This window comes from Pogona vitticeps, chromosome 5, assembly GCF_051106095.1.
Source record: "Pogona vitticeps strain Pit_001003342236 chromosome 5, PviZW2.1, whole genome shotgun sequence".
Taxonomy (NCBI): Eukaryota; Metazoa; Chordata; class Lepidosauria; order Squamata; family Agamidae; genus Pogona; species Pogona vitticeps.
In genome coordinates, this window is record NC_135787.1 from 60,790,718 (window position 1) to 60,810,510 (window position 19,793).

At 41.1% G+C, this 19,793-nt stretch overlaps 1 protein-coding gene across 1 annotated transcript; it reads left to right on the top strand.

Moving 5' to 3' along the window:
- Positions 1-10,208: 10,208 nt before the first annotated feature.
- CDKN2AIP (CDKN2A interacting protein) lies at positions 10,209-18,857 on the top strand. The gene is made up of 3 exons (XM_020802987.3): positions 10,209-10,789; positions 15,277-15,404; positions 16,092-18,857. The coding sequence occupies exons 1-3, from the start codon at positions 10,224-10,226 to the stop codon at positions 17,165-17,167; spliced, it is 1,770 nt and encodes a 589-aa protein (XP_020658646.3). The 5' UTR covers positions 10,209-10,223; the 3' UTR covers positions 17,168-18,857.
- Positions 18,858-19,793: the final 936 nt, after the last annotated feature.

Sequence of the window (19,793 nt, forward strand, 5' to 3'; positions counted from 1 at the left end):
CTGATGTTCCATCTTCAGCCACTAGGTGGTAGATTTCCCAACCTATCGCACATTTGCAGTAATACGATTTGAAGCTAGGATTGGTATTTTGACTTTACTGGGCTACCTCCTTCCCACTCCTGTGGAGCAACTCTCTTGTTAATTGAATAAACAAACCCCTCCTTCATAGTGGTGCATCTGGCAGGGGACATGCCTAGGAGTGTTGATGGCTGTCAGTTCACTCATACTGGACACAATGTGTTCAACTCACAGTTGTGTAACACCATAGGAAGACTTCAGTGTTTCTAACCCATGGCAATAAAGGAAAATATTACAAAATGCTGATCAATTTCCAAGCCTCCCTTCAAATCAAACCTGGGTAACACATACATTCCTGAAACTTCTTTCCACTTAAAAGGAGATAAGCACTGTATAACAATACCTTAAAATTTATCGTTGTTTGATTATCCTTAGGAAAATGACATTGGTTGATGGTCCTTATGTGCGCGGGCAAGTTGGCTAATTCAAAATGCTTGGTCCCTTCAGATATATTCAAAAGCTATTCCCACCAGTTTCATCTTGAACTCTTGAGAAGTTAATAGTTCTGTCTTTACCCATTTAGAGTGAAGTACCAGTAAATTCAACATGGCTTACTCCGAAGTAAGCATGTATAGATAGCACCCTTTTGTCTGAGAGTAAGCTCTTAAGTACTCAGTAGGAATTGGCTGACACATAACATGGAAAGGATAACACTGTACATCTCTAATAGGGTTGTCAGGTCTTGGTCCATCAGGTGAAATCTCAGGGGACCAACTTAGGTCTCAGGGAATTACTATACTCCTCTGCGTTTCTAGACAGGAAGACAAATCACATGATCAACACTGGCAGATATGAAGTGAATCTGGTGTTGTGTGAGAGGTACATTTTAGCCTATGTCCATTCATTCCAAGTTGGTGCCAGCAATCAGGGCTCTGCGACTCAATGTAAAGGTGTTTTTATGTTACATTTTGTTTATGTAGTGGTGCAACCAAAAGCCAGGAATAAAAGGAGGGAACCAGGGAGTGAGCCAGTGAATGCATGCATTTGGGCCCACCATGCCATCTGCAGCAAGGCAGTGAGTGGGACACTGGCACTGTGAGCTTTCTTGTTGTGAACTGGCAGCAGTGGTGCAGACCCTGGGAAAAAATCTTCCCTAGAGGCTTGTGCCAAGCCTGCCACAAGCTTTAGAAGCAGCATAGAGTCTGGAAAACTCCTTATGTGCCATGGGACATGGGATATGCCTCTTATTGGGAACGGCAGCAACCACAAGTTTTGCCATCTTATTCTCTGCCGTTACAAGACTTCATATTCCACGCATAGGTTGTGTGTGATGTCTGTGAAACATTCTGAAAAGCAGGTGGCCCTACGTAGTCACCAGGACAGGCCCAGAGTTTTGAGATATTCCTTTTTCAGGTGACAGCTCCTAGAATCCCACTGACCATGCTGGGTGTAAGGTTATGGCAAACATTAATTTTTCCAAGTTCTGTTCCAGACAAAGCCACTGACTTTCTTGATTCAAACCATGAAGGCTCACACCATTATAGACATTTGCATATATAGACATACACAAACATCTCTATTTGTCTTCCTGCATTCTGGGGTTTTTTCCTTACCTACTTGTATCTCATTTGGTATGTCAGTGCAAGAAGACACAATCTCCCTAGTAAGTGCCAATTGCAATTATCCACCTCTACTCCTCTATTTGGGATCTGAGAGCACCATAAAGCAGGGGTAAGGAAACAGAACAGTCCTAATCTCAATACCAATATAATAGTAAGATTCAACCCAGGCCACAACTTCAGCCTTCAAATAGAGCAAAAGCTTCATAGGGAATTCTTCTGTGCTGCCTCTTGCTATTATGGTCAAAAAAGCTAAAAAAAGGAACAAGAAAGACCAAGAAAAAAAGGAAAATTGTAAGGTAGATATGTGATTGGTCCAAAGAGGCCTTTCCTTAGGCAGAGGAAGAACAACATCATCAAAGCACTGTGCTTTTGGCTCGTTCCGTATTTCTAGCCTCATGCTGCTTTTGCTACAGAAGCAATCTGCAAGAGTACATTTATTGATAGTTTAGCCATAGGCCATTTCACAGTGAGAAAATGAAGATGGAGAAGAGAAGGAGAAAAAAAGAAAAAGAAGTCATGTGTGATTAAGCAAATCTGTAGGAAATTATTTCCAAAGTAAAAGTTCTGAAGGAAACCAGATAGGGTTTATATCACTCTCTCAGCTGTCATACCGGCATGGGACATATACTGCTTGAGATTTCCTTATTGAACCATACAACCTTATCCCAACACAATATCCACAATGATCCAAGTTCAAATGGAGTCTTCCATTCTTCAGTAAAGCTGTTAGAAGGTAGCAAGAAAAATTGCTGTAGAGTGAAAAACTGTTTCACTTAATTTTATGCAGTAAGATTAGAAAACAGCTGGAGAGTCCAGTGGTTTAAGTATGTGGCTGCAGAGCCAGAGATTGGGAGTTTAATTCCCCACTGTACCTCCTTGACAGGGGTTGCATTTGATGAGCCATAGGGTCCCTTCCAGCTCTGCAGTTTTAAAGTTATTATATTATAACATCTTTTCAGCTTGGCATGTTAGGTGACAGTGGTAGGTGTGGTGGTTTTTTGCAATCAAGTGATGTGTTGGCAGTGGGTATCTCCTTTCATTCAGCGGCAACCCTTTTTTTGCTCCTATATTCTCATCCCTGTTTCCATACCCATTGCCACTTAGATGCTGATTGCTAGGGTCTCACATCTTTTTTTAGTTGCTTTTTAAATCAGCTCCCAATCTCATATGCACTTACTCTCCAATCATGCTATATTTTCTTGGCACTCAAATCCATCCTTTCTCCAGTAAAACTAACCTGATGATGATGCATGCATTGCCCTTGCTTTATTCAAGCCTTCTGTAGCAATCCTTCCAAACTACACTCTGCTTCCGGGTTACTGTGCCAGTGTCTGGGTTCAGCATGGGGCTGACACCCTTTTCTTGCTGGTTTTAGGTATTGGAGCCATCATGGTGACATGTCACTTTGAAGGCATGTTGTTGCAGCCAACCTCAGGCAGCCCATCCCCAAGCTGAAAATACTGTTTTTGTCTTGTTTGGTGGACAATAAAGTAATGGCTTATTCTTACTGTAACAGGGCAGGAATGTTTCTTCCTTTTCCTTTTGGGGTATAGGATATGGCTATTAAATAATCTCATCAATGTGGTAACATGGCAGCACAATGTGAAATACAGGAATATTGACGTAACAAAATGTAAGGGCCAGCATATTGTGGGGGTACTGGGTCAGTAAGAACAGTAACCCATACATTACTCTGCACTCTATAAGGCTAATCAATGTGCTACAATAGCTGCACCAGCCCTGCCTACTACATCTGCGGACAGGAAGTGAGAATAGCATGAGGCAGTGAAAGAACTGTGGGCATGGAATCTGTAGGAAACTCTCACCCCATGCCTACCATGGCCGTGATGTCCACTGACAAGCTAGGAATACCACCTAGTGCTCCGTCACAGGTCTTTCCTATTTGTGCTTCCTCTAGCTGGAGAGAAGGATCTTACAAGACTTCTGTATAATGGCTGCCAGCGGATTTATACACCAAGAAGCCAGCTCTGGGGGTGGAACTCTTCCACCTGTTCTATCCATAAATGAGTTTCCTTTAACAATAAATAGTATGTTTCTCTCATTTTGTTTAATACCAGTCTCCAGAATTATTATTTCTCTGCAGTAGTCATAGAGGCAGCACTGGGTCCCTCTGCACGTTGCCAATAAATATGAAATACGCCTAACAATGGGAAACAATGTGGCATAGTGGAGTGAGAGTTGTACTAGGGACCTGAGCTGAAGCATTCACTCATCCATGGAAACCCGCTGGGAGACAGCAACAGCACAGTACTCCTTCAGCATGTCACATACTTCAAAAATCCTATTGGACCACTGTATGCCACAAGTAACTTGACATAACAGCAACAAGCTTAACAATAAACACAGCTGTATTTATTATTGTGAGATAAGAAATTACAAAAGCAGAGGGCTTTTAATGTCAGCATTGGCTTGTCAATATGGAAGGAACCCCTTTTTTTTGTAATTTGCAGGTTGCTATATGACCTGCCTCCTTATGGCACTATGATAACATTATCCTTCTGCTGATAATATTGTATCTTTCAATATTGTGCTGGAGTTCTGACACCTCCTATCTTAAATGTGTACATGATGAAATGAATCCTTGAGCAGATAGCTTGAAGGGGGAGGGGGTACAGAAGGTACATCAAAAGCTACTGACAAGACATCTAGGTGTTATGCAATACAGCACCAAGTATTTTAATTTTTTAATTAATTACAACAACCCCCACCTCCCAAAATTGAAGTACTGATACTAGAGAAGTTCAAGAGGAAACTAGGATTGAATAAGAAAGACACTAGTCTCATTTTTATTTAATAGAAACTCCAAGGCTAAGTAGTTCCTGAGAGGTGCCTTGTTGCTTGACAAAGCACATGTCCAGTCTTTTTTCTAAGTCAGGGATCTCCAAACTATGGTCCACAGGCCACATCCGGCCTGCGTTGCCATTCTGTCTGGCCCATTCCCTTCAGTGTGCACGCAGGGGTGTGGGGGTGCATGTGTGCACGCATGGGGGTGACTGTCCATGCGGGCAGCTGGTGGTGGTGGTGGGAAAGTGTGTGTGTGTGTGTGTGTGTGTGTGTGTGTGTGTGTGTGTGTGTGTGCGCGTGCGTGCGTGCGTGCGTGTGTGTGTGTGTGCACAGGGTGGCTTGTGTATGTGCATGTGTGCATTTGGGCAGGGATGGGCAGGGGCCGGCGTGTCTGTGGCCGCACATATGCGTCTGCACACATTCCTGTTCCTTCAGCCTTTAAAAACTTTGAAAATATTGAGTGTGACCCTCACTGTAAAAAGTTTGGAGACCCCTGTTCTAAGTCATTATGTTGCGCATGTCTTCAGTTGGTGCATATCAAGGCTTCAAGAAAAACCAAGTAGATCTCATAAGCTTAAATTCTCTCACACTGGGTGTAACTCACTCAGCAACAGAACTCACTATTTGAAGACTCATTATTTGAAGATGCAAAGTCATGGAGTATGAAGGAAATTACTTTTATGGTCATCCTAATAGCAGGGGTTCTATGCTTCTAAGGCCAAACCTCCTGTATCCAGACAGAATGCTTCCTACCATGTGAATGTACAATATGCCACTGGTGGCATATTATTCTAACTAAAATCACCTTCATGTTCAAGAAATGTGATTCCACTAGACCTTCATGTCTGTGCAATTGCACTTGCTGATAAAAACTTTCTTGCCTTCTGATGACCAGTCATAAAACAAAGCAAGCTAATCTGCAAACTATCAAAGGTGTGAAAAGCTCCTGTTGCAACAATCAGATGCTTTGAAAACCTAGAGGACTCATCATGTAATGGCATGCTCTCTATAATTTATAATTTGACCCTTGTCATATGCTCTTATTTTGCTTTTGTCTTCCCCCGTCCCCCACAACATGTCTTGTAAAGAAACATGGCAAGTTCTATTTGGCTTAGAAACTCCTCTCTCCCAACTGCCTCCAGCATTTGAAATGTTTGCCATATTACAAGAAAGGTAGAAATTCTTTACCATTGACAGCACATTATTCACACATTAACTTTTCTTGATTGTGCTTCTATTTCAGCCTGAAGATCTATCAGTTATTAACAGTTCTGACGCCAAAGGAATCAACACTTTGCCAATGACTAGATTTTCCCTTTAGAAAGACAGAACCATGTCTGTCATAAAACTCACTTTTCACAATATAATGACATCTTCCTCACCCCGGTGTCCTCTAGGTAAGTTGGCCAACTGCTCCCATCATAGTTGGCTGGAGATCGCAAGAAGCATAGTTTAACACATTTAGAAGAAATCAGGCTGGGGATATCTGACCCTAAGATCTAACGGCTGAAATCCTGTTTCATAAGTTACTACACATAAGGTTGATGACATCATAAACTGCAGCAATTAGGAACTGGAAATATTTTGTTTAAAAAAAATCACTGCAGCTGATGACAATGTTAGCCTTATGCAGCATAACTTTCAGAACAGGATTTCAGTCTATGAGTGAAAATGCACTTACACAAAGAATGTTCTTGATGTCTGTTAATGGGAGGGAGAGGCAATTTTTATTGGGGAATTTTGGTTATTTCTTTCAATTAGTGGAGTATGAGGAAGAAAAACAACAAAAACAGAAATTGTGGCGAAATCAGTTCAGTCTCAACAGTCCCCCCTTCCCCAAGTTCTTTAGCACACAAACTAGTACTTTGTATGATGAAATTTATTTAGTAGAAAATGGTATCTTTACTTACAGTGACCATTTGTAGTTTCAGTCAGAAGGATAAAAAAGGAAAACGGAATCTTCATCACATGCCAGTGCCAGAGGCTGGAAAATAACTTTACCAATCAAGTTAGTGGCAGTCACATTAGGTTGCAAAGCACCCGCTCACTGATACCCAGTATTAGTGCATGCAAGATTGCTATTATCCTAACAATGTTCCCCTATTTCCTCCCTTCCACCTACAGCCTGTCCAAAATCTGCTCCAAGTATCTGCAGGAAAGTGACAGAACAGAAGAGAAACTGGCCAAAATCACTTTCCCCTTTCCACAAGCAGAATGGCATTGAATGACATACTTCTCCTAGAACTACCAGAGGCCTTTTCTTTCTCTTTCTTTGACATATGGCTAAGTGTTCATGCAGGAAGTAAAAGTAGCCCTTACAGGGCCTTAAATTAGTACACAATGGTTGAAATTAAGTAATAAATCACAACCAGAAAAGGCCTACTATATCAATGGTACTTACAGAGGAGTTTACCTAGCAAAGCCACATTGATTCAGTACGCCTACTCAAGTTGTGATTTACTACTGGATTTCAGCCAGAATTAGGCAATTTTTACTATTCTTTACACATGTGTTCAGGAGTGCTGCCCAAATAATAAAACAGAACATTGCACATACTTTGATGTACTTGAGGTACACAAGCAGATAGTACTAAATGGTACTGCTTCTGTGCTATTTGTGATTACAAACCTAACAGAAATACAAATCAAGCAGCATTTTCCTGAAACCCAAGCTATAGTGCAAATAAAAGACAGCCCCTGAATTCTCTTCTAAAAGCGTATCAAATTTGTAAATACTACAGTTGTGATCTAGTCTCCTTCATCGCCATCCAGTGGAATTAATGTGAATACCACTGCTCTACAAGGCAAAGGTACAAGCTACTGAGCACACAAAAACTTTTTTTTGTTTTCAGAATACTGGGAAAGTGAATGTTCTGAGGGTAACAATTAGAATAACACTGAAAAATAATATTTCCCCACACATTCAGATTAATAATTGCTTTACGCTGATGCCAACTAGCCCCTCCCTCAAATTAACAATAAAACACATATACACTTGTCTGTAAAATGTATGGAATAATAATTGTACGATATGCCAAAGCACACAGCAAGCAATTAATTAAAGTAGTCATAATCAATCAGTGACAATTTGCTGCCATCAAAAATCTGTCTAAATGGCTAACTCGAAGCAACAGAGGGAACTTCAGCTATCATCCTGCCCTTCCCAGACTAAAATCAAATAAAAGTTTTTTTGAACATCTGTGAATCTTGAAGGAAGGACAGAGAATTCCAGGACAATAACGTGGAAAGAAAGAACTACCTACCTCTTGAAATGTATGGAACCCCAGGAAATCCCAGTCCGTGGTCACACAGAGTATGGAATTGTGTGGAAGCCACTTAATACACAGTGTTGGCAGAACTGAACCATACCTAAGAAAATGGAATTTTACACACCAACATAGTCCTTTCTGAGGGTGGAAAAGAATAGACAACTTCCCACATACATCAGTGTACTCTGTGTCCTTCAACATGTACCACGTTGAAGGACACAGCTAATTTGTCATTAGCTGCCCGAAATGCTCTTGATGTTGCAGGGTGACAATTATGATGAATTTATTAATTGTACTGTGGCACTTCTGACATGAACAAAGAAAATAAAGACTACACTGGGTCTCTGTTCACTGGTTTTCTGTGGCTCTTCTGCTTTATCACCCAGGCAGCTCTCCTTCATATCCACTTCTTCTGTCTACTGAGGAAAAGATTAGCAAGATATGATTAATAAACTTTCTAATTAAAATGCAAGAATTAATAAGAAGATATAGTATAAATCTCAAAAAAGAAGAGGGTTAAGTCTTCCTGATTTAGGGTTATATTATATGGCTCATCAAATGACACATATATTTAATATTCTATCTCAGCCTAATAATTTAGTAACAAAAGTATTAAGAATTGAGATAATATCTTGTCTTAATCTTATCCAATTAGAAGAGTGGACCAAAGGTTGGGTATAAAAGAAATGGTAAATGTAGGGATCTCACAATATTTGAAGAGATGGTACAGTATTAAAAAAGGAAATTATAGATGAAAATAAGATAATGAAAGGGATATAGTACATTTTATAAACTATTAATAGAAGCAGAGGACAAGCAAGATCTTACAATTATGGGAATATGATTTGGGAGAGGAAATAAGTACTGAAGTTTGGGATTATATATGGCATACAAGAATGTTTGTTACTTTGGAGATGATATTTAACTAAGGTGAAATTAATTCAAACAGATACTAATTATTCTAAGTTGTGTTGGAGAAGATGTCAAAAAACAGTTACTGTACTTATTTTCGTATGTGGTGGGAATGTGAGAATATACTGAAATTTTGGCAGGTATTTTTAAAGGAAATGAATGAAATAACTAAGTCAGATGTAGAGATACAGTATATCTTAAAATAGTGCTTTTATCAGTATTTGTTAAGGGGCAGTGGAACTGTGCAGTAAAGGAATTGATTTCAAATTTATTAAAAGCAGCAAGATTATTGGTGGTAAGGAATTGGAAAATAAAGCATGATTTTCAATTAAATGAATGGTATATGCTGGCTGGATAGCTCAGTTAGTTAAGTATCTGGCTGCAGAACCACAATTTGGAAATTCAATTTCCCACTGTGCCTCTGGGAAGAAGAGCGAATCTGTGTAGCCTTGGGCCAGCTGCAGAGTCCACAGAAGAAGGGAATGGTAAACCACTTCTGAGTATTCTCTACCTGGAAAACCCTGGAAAAGATCATTATTTGAAAAACAGCATCATTATTTGATGATGATGATGGAGGAGCAGGAGGAGGAGAAGCAGCAGCAGCTTGGAATATTGTTATTAAAGATAAGTTGACATATAATATTAAGGCATCAAAGGGTTTGATGAACAAACTGAATGACTGAGGCAATCTTTAACATTACCCTTGTAAGACAGGGCAACATTGTTAACACCATACTGCAAGCACAGGGGCTATAGAAACGGAGCCCTCTCTCTATGCAGTCTGAACTCACCACTGTCACCCCCTTTAAGGAATCTCTTGAAGCCTGATCCTTGTTCTGCTCTGAAGTAAATCTGCATCAGACTGAATAGGGCCTGCCAGTGAACCTGAACAGGTAGAGAAACAGCAACACCGAGAACAACCAACCGTCTTGCAAGGTAGGCGCAAGGTGGTGGAGAGTAGGCTCTATTCCCTATGCAAGCTCAGGAGTGGGGCGCATGCAGTTGAGGGCAGGGTTACTTCAGAGTAAACCAAAAGCCAGGCTCCAGGAGAAAGCCCAGCTTGAACTTAACACTACCCTGAACGGTGTCCGCTATTATGACCAGCATATTGGAAAGATCCCCATACAGCATCCCATTCACTCCAAACGGCAAGTACTGTATGTAAAAAGAGCATCCCCTCGCTTAGGGCGCTCTAGTCAATTTTACGTCACAGTTTGCGAGAGGCGGACGAAGGCGAATCGGCCGCTGAGTCAAGAGGACCCAAAGTCAATGACAGGATGGAGACACTACTGCCTCCCACCTAAATGCAAAAGACCAAAGAGAAACAGGAAGGTCGCCGATCTATATATTTATACCTGAGGGTGTTTTGATGTAAAGGAATTATGAAAAGGCACAATAGATACTTGTGACAAACCGGGCTTTCGTATTTTATGTTATGCTATTTGCTTGCCTATAAACAACCTCCACACGGAAGCCGGAAGTCTGGGCTGTCCTTGTGTTACTGGTTTCCATAGGCAACCTCGACGGAATATGGGAAGGAAATGTCTTTCTTTAGCATTCACGGGAACCAGCCCTCCAGTACCGGAAGTGAGGTCATAATGGATAGCCGGATCTTGGGCGGGCCAACTCGGCGCTCTGATATGATTCTCTCCGGTAGAGCCGTTTCAGCAACCGCCACCCCAGTCGCAACAGGAGCGCGGCAGGCTCGGGAGCGGAAGAGGGCCGCTTGTCCCGCGGTTTCCTGGGCGGGCGGCGGCGGCGGCGGCGGCGACGACGACGAGACGAGAGGAGCGGAGCAGAGCAGAGCAGATCCCGTGTCGGAGGGCGAACGGTGGCAAGGGACAGGCTGCGACCTGCTAAGGAGCGGTTCCCGGCGGCCCATGGCCGACGGGGAAGCCGACCCAGCCACGGGGCCCGACTCGATGGCCGACCCGGGGAAAGAGAGAACGGAGGAAGCGGGCGGTGCCGAGTTCGAGTGGGTGGAGAAGCAGCGCGGGGCGTGTGAGCCGGAGCGACACTGGCGGTATCGGCGGGAGTTCTTGATGCGAAACGCGGAGGCCGTGCCCTTGGCCCCGGAGGGCGAGGACGGCCGGGAGAGCGCGGCCCTGCGGCGCCTCGTTTCCTTCTCCATGGTGTGGGCCAACCACGTCTTCTTGGGATGCCGGTGAGTCGCGCCACTGCCCGCAGCCCCCGGTGGTGGGGATCTCTGCCACCTTAAGCCTTTTGTTTACGAGCAGTTGGGGGGGGGGGGGAGAGAAACCGGTCGTCCTTTAAAATGCGGTAAACGTGTGCCTCTCGTCACGAAGAAGTGGAGGTGTCGCTAGGGCTACTTTATGCACAGAAGAACCGTTACCGTAACAGATCGACTCTTACAAGCAGAACGATGATGAGAGGCTTGTGGAGAAATATGTTGGTGTCTCTCCTGATTAGAGTGTTTGCAAGATAGCAGGTTTCTCTCAAGACAGAAATCTATCTTATATTTTTATCTTTTCTTGTATTGTAAAATTGGTGGGATTTTTAGGTGCTCCCAGGCCTGCATAGCTTCAGTCACATGGTGGTCTCCAGTATCTACGGTGGCTGCTGCTGTCTTCTGTGATGCTTTTGCCTGTACTATTCATATAATTATTGGGTCTTATTATTTATTTATTTATTTTATTGGATTTTTACCCCACCCCTCTAGACAAAGTCTACTCGGGGCAGCTTACAATTAAAACACATCAATATACAGTGGTGCCTCACATTACAATTGCCCCGCATTACAAAACCGCATTACGACTATCTTTTTGTGATCGCAAAATGATGGTCTGAATGGGGTTTTTTCTCTTTGCGATGATCAGTTCCCTGCTTCGGGAACCAATTCTTCGCAAAATGACGATTTTCAGACAGCTGATCGGCGGTTTCAAAATGGCCGCCGGGTAAATAAAATGGCTCCCTGCTGTTTTCTGGGACGGATTCCTCGCTGCACAGGCACCAAAAATGGCCACCCTATGGAGGATCTTTGCTGGACGCTGAGTTTCCAGCCCATTGGAACGCATTAAACAGGTTTTAATGCGTTTCAATTGGCTTTTTATTTTCGCGTTACGTTTTCGTTCTACAGCGATTTCGCTGGAACGAATTAACGGCGTAATGCGAGGCACCACTGTATACAAATAGAAAATTTTTACAATATTTGCAGATTATAATTACAATTACACTTTGTGCCATCGATTACCGACCGAGACACGGCCAAGATGGCATACCAGAAGGGAAAAGAAAACAAAGAAGCTAAAAATAGAGATAACTTAATTGACTGGAGGGAAGGCCTGTTTAAATAGCCAAGTTTTTAGCTGGCTTTTAAAAACACCCAGCAAGGGTGCCAGCCGAATTTCATTTGGAAGAGTGTTCCACAGCCGAGGGGCCACTGCCGAGAAGGCCCGGTTCCTTGTTCTTTCTTTCCGGGCCTCCCTCTGTGTCAGGCCCCTCGGCCGTCCTTGCTAGCTATAGCGGGTGATTCGGGTAGATCTAGTTGGGAGAAGGCGATCTGCCAAATATTGAGGTCCCAAACCGTTTAGTGCTTTATAAGTAATAATAAGCACTTTAAAGTCAACGCGGAAACGGATGGGCAACCAGTGCAAGGCAGCCAGAGTGGGAGAGATATGGTGATATTTCCTCACCCCACTTAGAAGCCTGGCTGCCACATTCTGGACCCCTTGAAGTTTCCGCGTCAACCTTAAAGGCAGCCCCACGTAGAGTGCAATACAATGGTCTAATCTCGAGATTACGAGCACATGGACTACAGCAGTGAGGGCCCCCCATCAAGGTATGGTCGCAGCTGGGCAATCCGCCATAGATGGAAATAGGCGGAACCGACCACGGACGCCACCTGGGTTTCCATGGAAAGCGCTGGGTCCAGATGTATCCCCAAGCTGCGGACCTCACTCTTTGCGGCAAGGATCAACCCCCCAAAAGAGAGGGAGTCACCTATGCCGCTAATGAAAGGGCCACCCACCCTCAAGACTTCCATCTTGTCCGGGTCTTATAATCTCACAGCACTAAACACTGTGTGTTCTAATAAAGTGAAGTTGATATATGTTGTGGTGTGCTTCCAGACTTGAGTAATTATAGTACAGGCTTACTTTCTCAGCCACAGATTTCCTGTTGTTCCCCTGAATCTACAACACTGAAGGCACAACTGTTACCTTTTGTGAACTACTTGAAGAGAGTGGGCTAGATGCCCCCCTGTATAATATCAGGTGACATGGCTATGCTCCCATGCCAAACCACCAGTTAGGTGTTCCTGCCCACGTATCCTGTGAAAAGGCTTATTAGGAGACACTGCAGATGTCCATTTAAACATTTTAATTATTTAATATTAAATTATAATCCTCAGTAGTATTACTGAGTGTGTTAAGTTATTATTAACTTAATAATTATTAAATATCAACATTATTTGTTCATGATTATATTAATATCTATATCAAAATAGGTCTGGGTTGTCCGTAATGAGGATCTCCTTTGCTTGGTACTTGCTGGCAGCCACTGTCATCTCAGGAAGCTAAGAAAGATAGAGAAATTCAACTAAAATTAAAGATTTTAGGCAATCTTTAACATTTCCCTAGTGAGGTAGGACATTATTAACACTACACTGCAAGCACAGGGTCTAAGGAAAGAACATCCTCACCTTACACAACCCAAATCAGTTACCATCACCCCCTTTAGGAAATCTCTTAAAGCCTGGTCCTTGTTCTGCTCTGAAGTGCCTCAGGCGGAATGGGATTTGTCAGTGAACTTGGGTAGAGATTGCAACCTTCATAGTTAAACAGGTACACTAAGAACAACATTCTCGCAAGTAGGTGGCAGGAAGCACAGTCCGCAAGCTTTAAGAATTAGTCATGTGTACCTGGAATAGGATTACAGTGGTGCCTCGCATTACGTTAATTCGTTCCAGCAAAATCGCTGTAGAACGAAAACGCAATGCAAAAATAAAAAGCCCATTGAAATGCATTAAATCCTGTTTAGTGCGTTCCAATGGGCTGGAAACTCAGCGTCCAGCGAAGATCTTCCATAGGGCGGCCATTTTTGGTGCCTGTGCAGCGAGGAATCCATCCCAAAAAACAGCAGGGAGCCATTCTGAAACCGCCGATCAGCTGTCCGAAAATCGTTGTTTTGCGAGGAATCGGTTCCTGAAGCAGGGAACCGATCATCGCAAAGCGAAAAAAACCCATTCAGACCATCATTTTGCGATCGCAAAAAGATAGTCGTAATGCGGTTTCGTCATAATGCGGGGCAATCGTAAAGCGAGGCACCACTGTACTACATAGTAAACCAAGGGTCAGACTCCAAGAGAAAAATGTTCTCACCTGGTGAGGATTTCCCCCACTCCCCAAGTTTACCAAACATAATAAAGGAAGCCACAGCCTTGAGTTTGTAAGAGCCCCACAGGGTTATGACAATATGACTTTTTGCAGGTCACAAATTCATTTGTTATGTGCTGTTAAATCAGAACTTTTAGTGACCCTAATAGGGTTTTCAAAATAAGTGAAGTATCTAAGGAGTGGTTTTATCAGTTCTACCACCACCATCAATTTCAGTGGCAGAGCAAGGGAATCAAACTCCGGTCTCCAGAGTCCTAGTCCATTAACTCTAAGGGCACCATAAGTAGGAAGTGATTTGATAGCACTTAACAACAAATACGTGTTGCAGAAGGGAGCAAGAGAGAGGCAAAATAATTTATTTAACAGCACGGGAAAGAATAGAGAAAAACAGGGTTGCCAGTAGGCTGTAATTCATTGCTTGTGAGCCAACTAAGAGGATTCTGAGGCCTTGAAATAAAGGTAGGAGTCTCTGTGTGAATCTGGTACGTAGCTTTCTACTCTTGTTTTTTTCTTTGGGAGTAATGTAGCTGTAGTATTAGTTGAAAGCCTTTACCAAATTGCTTTATTTCTTATTAGGGGAATGAGTGGAGGCAATAGCATGTGCTGGTTCTCCCCATTGCAAAAACTCCTATTAAATACATTTCCTTGTTAAATAATAAAACTACAAATCATTTAAATTATGGTATACCTAAATAAACTCAAAGTGGTTGTTGTAGGTTTTTCAGGCTGTTTGGTCATGTTCTGGAGGTTTTTCTTCCTAATGTTTTGCCAGTCTCTGTGGCCGGCATCTTCAGAGGGCAAGAATTACAACTCTCTCTGTGTTCTGATGTCTTGTGTGGGATAGTTGAGTATTTGTAGATGTGGGATCAGCTTTTTCTCCTTTTCAGGAGATTGGGTGAATAGGGTGTTTTTTGTTATAAGTGTATTGTGATAAGGGGGAGATGATCTATCACTGTGATTGATGGGTGTTGTTAGCTAGTCCTTTGTGTGCAGTGATCACTGGCCTTTGTGGCTGGGTGGAGTTTGTTGACCTTTTTGCAGGCTGTATTTTTCAGTGCTGGGAGCCAGGCTTTGTTGAGTTTTAGACTTTCTTTTTTGTTGAAGCTTTGCTGATGTTTGTGGATTTCAATGGCTTCCCTGTGTAGTCTAACTAACATAATGATTGCTGGTGTTGTCCAGTACTTCTGTGTTTTGAAATAGGATTTCATGTCCAGCTTGTTTCAGGGCATGTTCAGCTATTGCTGATTTTCCTGGTTCTTCTTCAAAGTACTAATTCTTGCTGCCTTTTTCTTTATAGGTATCCTCCACAAGTAATGGAAAAAGTGATGGACATGGCTGCAGGCATCACTGTGACCAACGCTCCATCCCACACTCTGAGAGATGAACTGGTTGCCAAGGTGAAACGACGCATATCCAGTAGCAATGGTTAGCAGATCATAGCTGTGCAAATACATATAGGAGTACAGTAAAATGAATACATGTTAGTGTTTTAAAAACTTCAGTTGTTTTTATTCTTTAAATTCACAATTTATTGTTGGTGTTTCTTCAGGCTTTTACCTTCCCTTACTAAATCTCTGAAACACTAAAATATGAGAAACATGCATTTGATATAAAGATGGATCACTAGAATAAGACATACATATTTCATGCCACTCATTTTGCCTGTTAATAGTTACAGAGGATTTGCAAGTAAATAAAGTTGATTTTGATTCTGACTTTAATTAGTGAGTATGGTTATCTATGTTGTGTGCACGTTCCTAAAGTAGGTAGATGTTACTAGTATATCTGTAAAATTATAGCAGATTCTAAGAATAGGATGCTCTTTCTTTCCACTTGCACAACAGTCCATTGCACAAGTGGCTAGATAATTCCAAGGTTACTCAAGGACATGTTCAATAATATTTTTGTGCAAGCTTAAAGCTGTGTAGCTGCTCCTTCAATGGCCTGTTGTATGAGTAGAAGGAACAGGATTCTGCCACAAGTGTTTTATTATATTATAGGTTAGACTTTAAGGCAATTAAGATTATTTAACTCTCTCTAAAGTTTGTACTCTTTGATTGAGATAAGAAAATTCACTCAGAATTACAGACATAATTTGTTTATACTTTTTAGAAGGGCTGGAAGAGCCCTGCAAGAAACGAGCTGTGGGCCTGGACAGAATTCCTGAAGCGAGCGATAGCAGTAAAAAGACAGCAAAGACAGAGGTGTTCCTGAAAAAAGATGTTGAACCTGTGAAGAACCCAATAAAAGAGGCAACAGATAATCCAGGAAAGATACTGGCTTCATCTGTGGTACAGAAGGTAGCACCTGCAGCATCTTCGCCTGCAGCCCAGAGGGTAGCACCTGCAACATCATCACCTGTGGCTCAGAAGGTAGCGCCCACAGCAGCTTTGCCTGTGGTCCAGAAGGCAGTGCCTGCAGTATCTTCACCCGTATCCCAAAAGGTGGCGCCTGCAGAATCTTCAGCTGGAGTGAGGATAGAAGGAATAGCTGCTAATTATGAAACTGCAGCAACTGCTAAGCACAAATCTGTTGTGGCTTCTTCCTTGCCTGGCTCTAAATCAAAGATGAATTACTGTTCAGCTAAACCTTCAGAAACCAAATCTGAAAATGTCTCACTGCCCGAAAAGAAAGTTAGCTCAGAAGGTACTGCAGTATTAGCTTCAAAAAGCACTTCACACACAAGTGTACCTCCTCCCAAAGTACCATGCAAATTATTGACAAATGAAGATGCAAAAGAGAGGCAGCCATTTTTCAACAGACTATACAAAGCTGTTGCTTGGAAACTGGTTGCTGCTGGAGGATTTAGTGCCAGTGTCAACCATGTAGAACTCTTGAACTCATCCATTCAGTCTGTAAAGGCAACATTAGATGTTGAATTTGTTCCACTAAAAGAGCTTGCAGATTTACCTCAGAATAAAAGCTCTCAGGAAAATGTGGTTTGTGAACTGAGATGCAAATCTGTATATTTGGGTACTGGCTGTGGAAAAAGTAAGGAAAATGCCAAAGCTGTTGCTTCCAGAGAGGCACTGAAACTGTTTCTCAAGAAGAAGGTTGTAGTGAAGTTATGTAAAAGAAAGTATAAAGGAAAGGAAATTGAAGACTTGGTGCTTCTAGATGAAGAAGCAAAACCATTAAATTTACCTCCAGCTTTAAGAAATCCTCAAGAAATAATTGCAAAACAATGAAATACTCACTGCTTATACTAGCAAATAATGTTTTATCACAAATAACTGAATTACTTTTGTATATTAAATTAGATTCCCAGATATTTTGTAAAATTTTTCAGTTTTGCAGAACAAATATCATTGTTCTTTTCACTTAGTAGCCAATAAATCTTTGTAGATGTAAAGCGTGCAGAGGTCTGCCTTAATGTACATAGCACGTTAGTGTGCTGTTTTATTTGCTAAATAGTCTACTTAAGTCTTCTATTTTTTAACAGAATAATTAAATACAGTTTGCTGTTCAGTGCAGTCTAATTTTGTAAGTCCAGCAGTTTGATGACAGTATTGCTCGCTTCTCAACTCATATCTTTTTTTAAAGCTGCAAATTAATATGTTGGTAAGAACCATTGTATTGGGATTGTCAAAAGATGTCTAAAATTAGTCAGACGCTTTACCACTTGCTATGTGTGTTGGTCATAATGTTCATAATGTCTGTTAAAGCATTCCCCTTATTTAGATTATTTTAATGTAGTACTAATTTAAAAATTAATTATAAAAGATGTGCTGGTCCTGTTTTAATATACATTCAAGTTACCAGTAAAATCATCTAATTGTATCACAACAAAAAATTTCTCTAAGCAGATTTAACTTATATTTTATGAGAAATCCAATTTTCACTTTTTCAAATAAATACAATTTTCTATATTAAGCTTATTTTACGTCTGCAATAATTTGGGGAACATTTTTTAGCTTTCATGTAATATTCTGCTTTCATTGAGCACTTTTAACTAACATTCAATTTTTACAACTTTGATATTTGCTTTTAAAGTCTTAAAAGCTGTAGTGTTATCAGCTCTTGCAGCCCACATGAAATGTGACTTATTAAAATATAAACATTTTCTTTTGACTTCAGTATGTATTTACAAATATGCTAATTAAATTTCAAACACAAAACATTTTGTACAAACAGGACATGATCAAGTTTTCTGCAGTGTTATGTCACCTGCCTAAATGTACAGGTGTTACCTCTGTGTTGGCCTTTTCTGTATGAGTAATAAAGCAAAGTACATGGGTTTATTTATTCACACAATAAATATTCCAAGGCAGCAGTTCTTTGATTTTAAAATCAGGATGAAACCTGTAGGTTTGGGAGCAAGATAATATTATTCAATTTGCCAATTGCTACATAAATAGGAAGCCACAAACAGCATTTCTTGAAGTTGCTAAAATAATGCAGTTATCTATAGATAATACACTGAATGGTCTGTAGTTAATTCAAGAAAATTCACTGCAAGAAAATTTTGTATAAGGTTTCCTCTCCTTGCAGCAACATTTGCCCCTTCAAAAATGCCTTTTAAGAGGGTTGAAGGGTGCTCTTGAGCAAATTGCTTTGGAACACAGGCAGTGGGGACTGCAGGAAGAATGGAACAGGAAGCTTCCTTAACATAGGATCCAGGACTGGTTTTTTATTATCCTCACCCCTTTTCTCCCAGCAGCTTCCTTGTACAATCCCATGCTATAATGGAGAGATTCTGAGTGGAGTGGGGACAGGAGTCTTCTGTCAGCTTCAAATCATTTGTTGGATGTTTATGTTCTATTTAAATGCATTTTTATGTTCTGTTTAAATGGTATTTTATATAGGATTGGGTTTTAAGAGTGGCATCCAATGTTTGAAAAAAATCATTTAAATAAAGGTGTTTCCATTTGTTTGGTTCTTGGTTAGACTTTAAGGCTTTAACAGACTGAAACTTTATGTTTTAAAAAATGAAGAGATGAAGGAGCTAAGCTTTTTGAAAATCATATACAAGATAAATCACATTGTGTCAAAGTATCCCTTAATACTGCAGTATTTTTTTCTTAAGTGCTTTATATAATTGCTTGCGCTTCCTAGTTTGACCTACAGGTTGAACAAGAAATGTTTGCCTGGTAAGATATCCATATGATGGATCTCCAGAATACACATAGGGAACATTAGCAGAGATATTGAAATAATACTTTATAAAGATCCTGTTTTATATGCATGAGTTTCAGGAAGGTTGTGAACATTGTTTCTCAGTCTGCAGCTCCACTAAAGGTTACAAATGGTGTAACGACTCAGCTAACTAGGCTTTCAGCGGTGCTGGCTCAATTTTCTTCTTACTATAAATAGCATATCTTCCAAATATATGTACCTCAAATGACCTTATTTGGATTGGCTCCTCCTTTCAATTTCCCATATCATGATATAGGAAATTGAAAGGAGGAGCACATCAGAATAGGGAGAAGGCAACCACTTCACGATATTGGAAAACTAAAAACTTCCTCTGCTCCATGGAGTAGCAGAAGTAAAAAAAAAAATTACATTGTTTGTGGGCAGCACTGATGTGTTGCATCACTTGTAAAAATAAAAAGTACTGTCTCGTGTTGGATTTAGCTGCCAGCAGGTCTTATCCTTACCTTTGAGAAAACTCACAAAGGAAAAACCAAAATCCCTTTATTACCTCTTCCTGTCTTCATTTGATGGGAGGAAATTTTCAAATTTTTTATTTTTTATAAGTGCTCTAAGACTAAGGGAAAAAATGGGGGGCTAGAAGGAGTAACTCCTTCCATGTTTTTACTAGATCTGTATCTCTCCTAAGGTAACATGAGAAGCAGCTTCAAAGCTACAGCC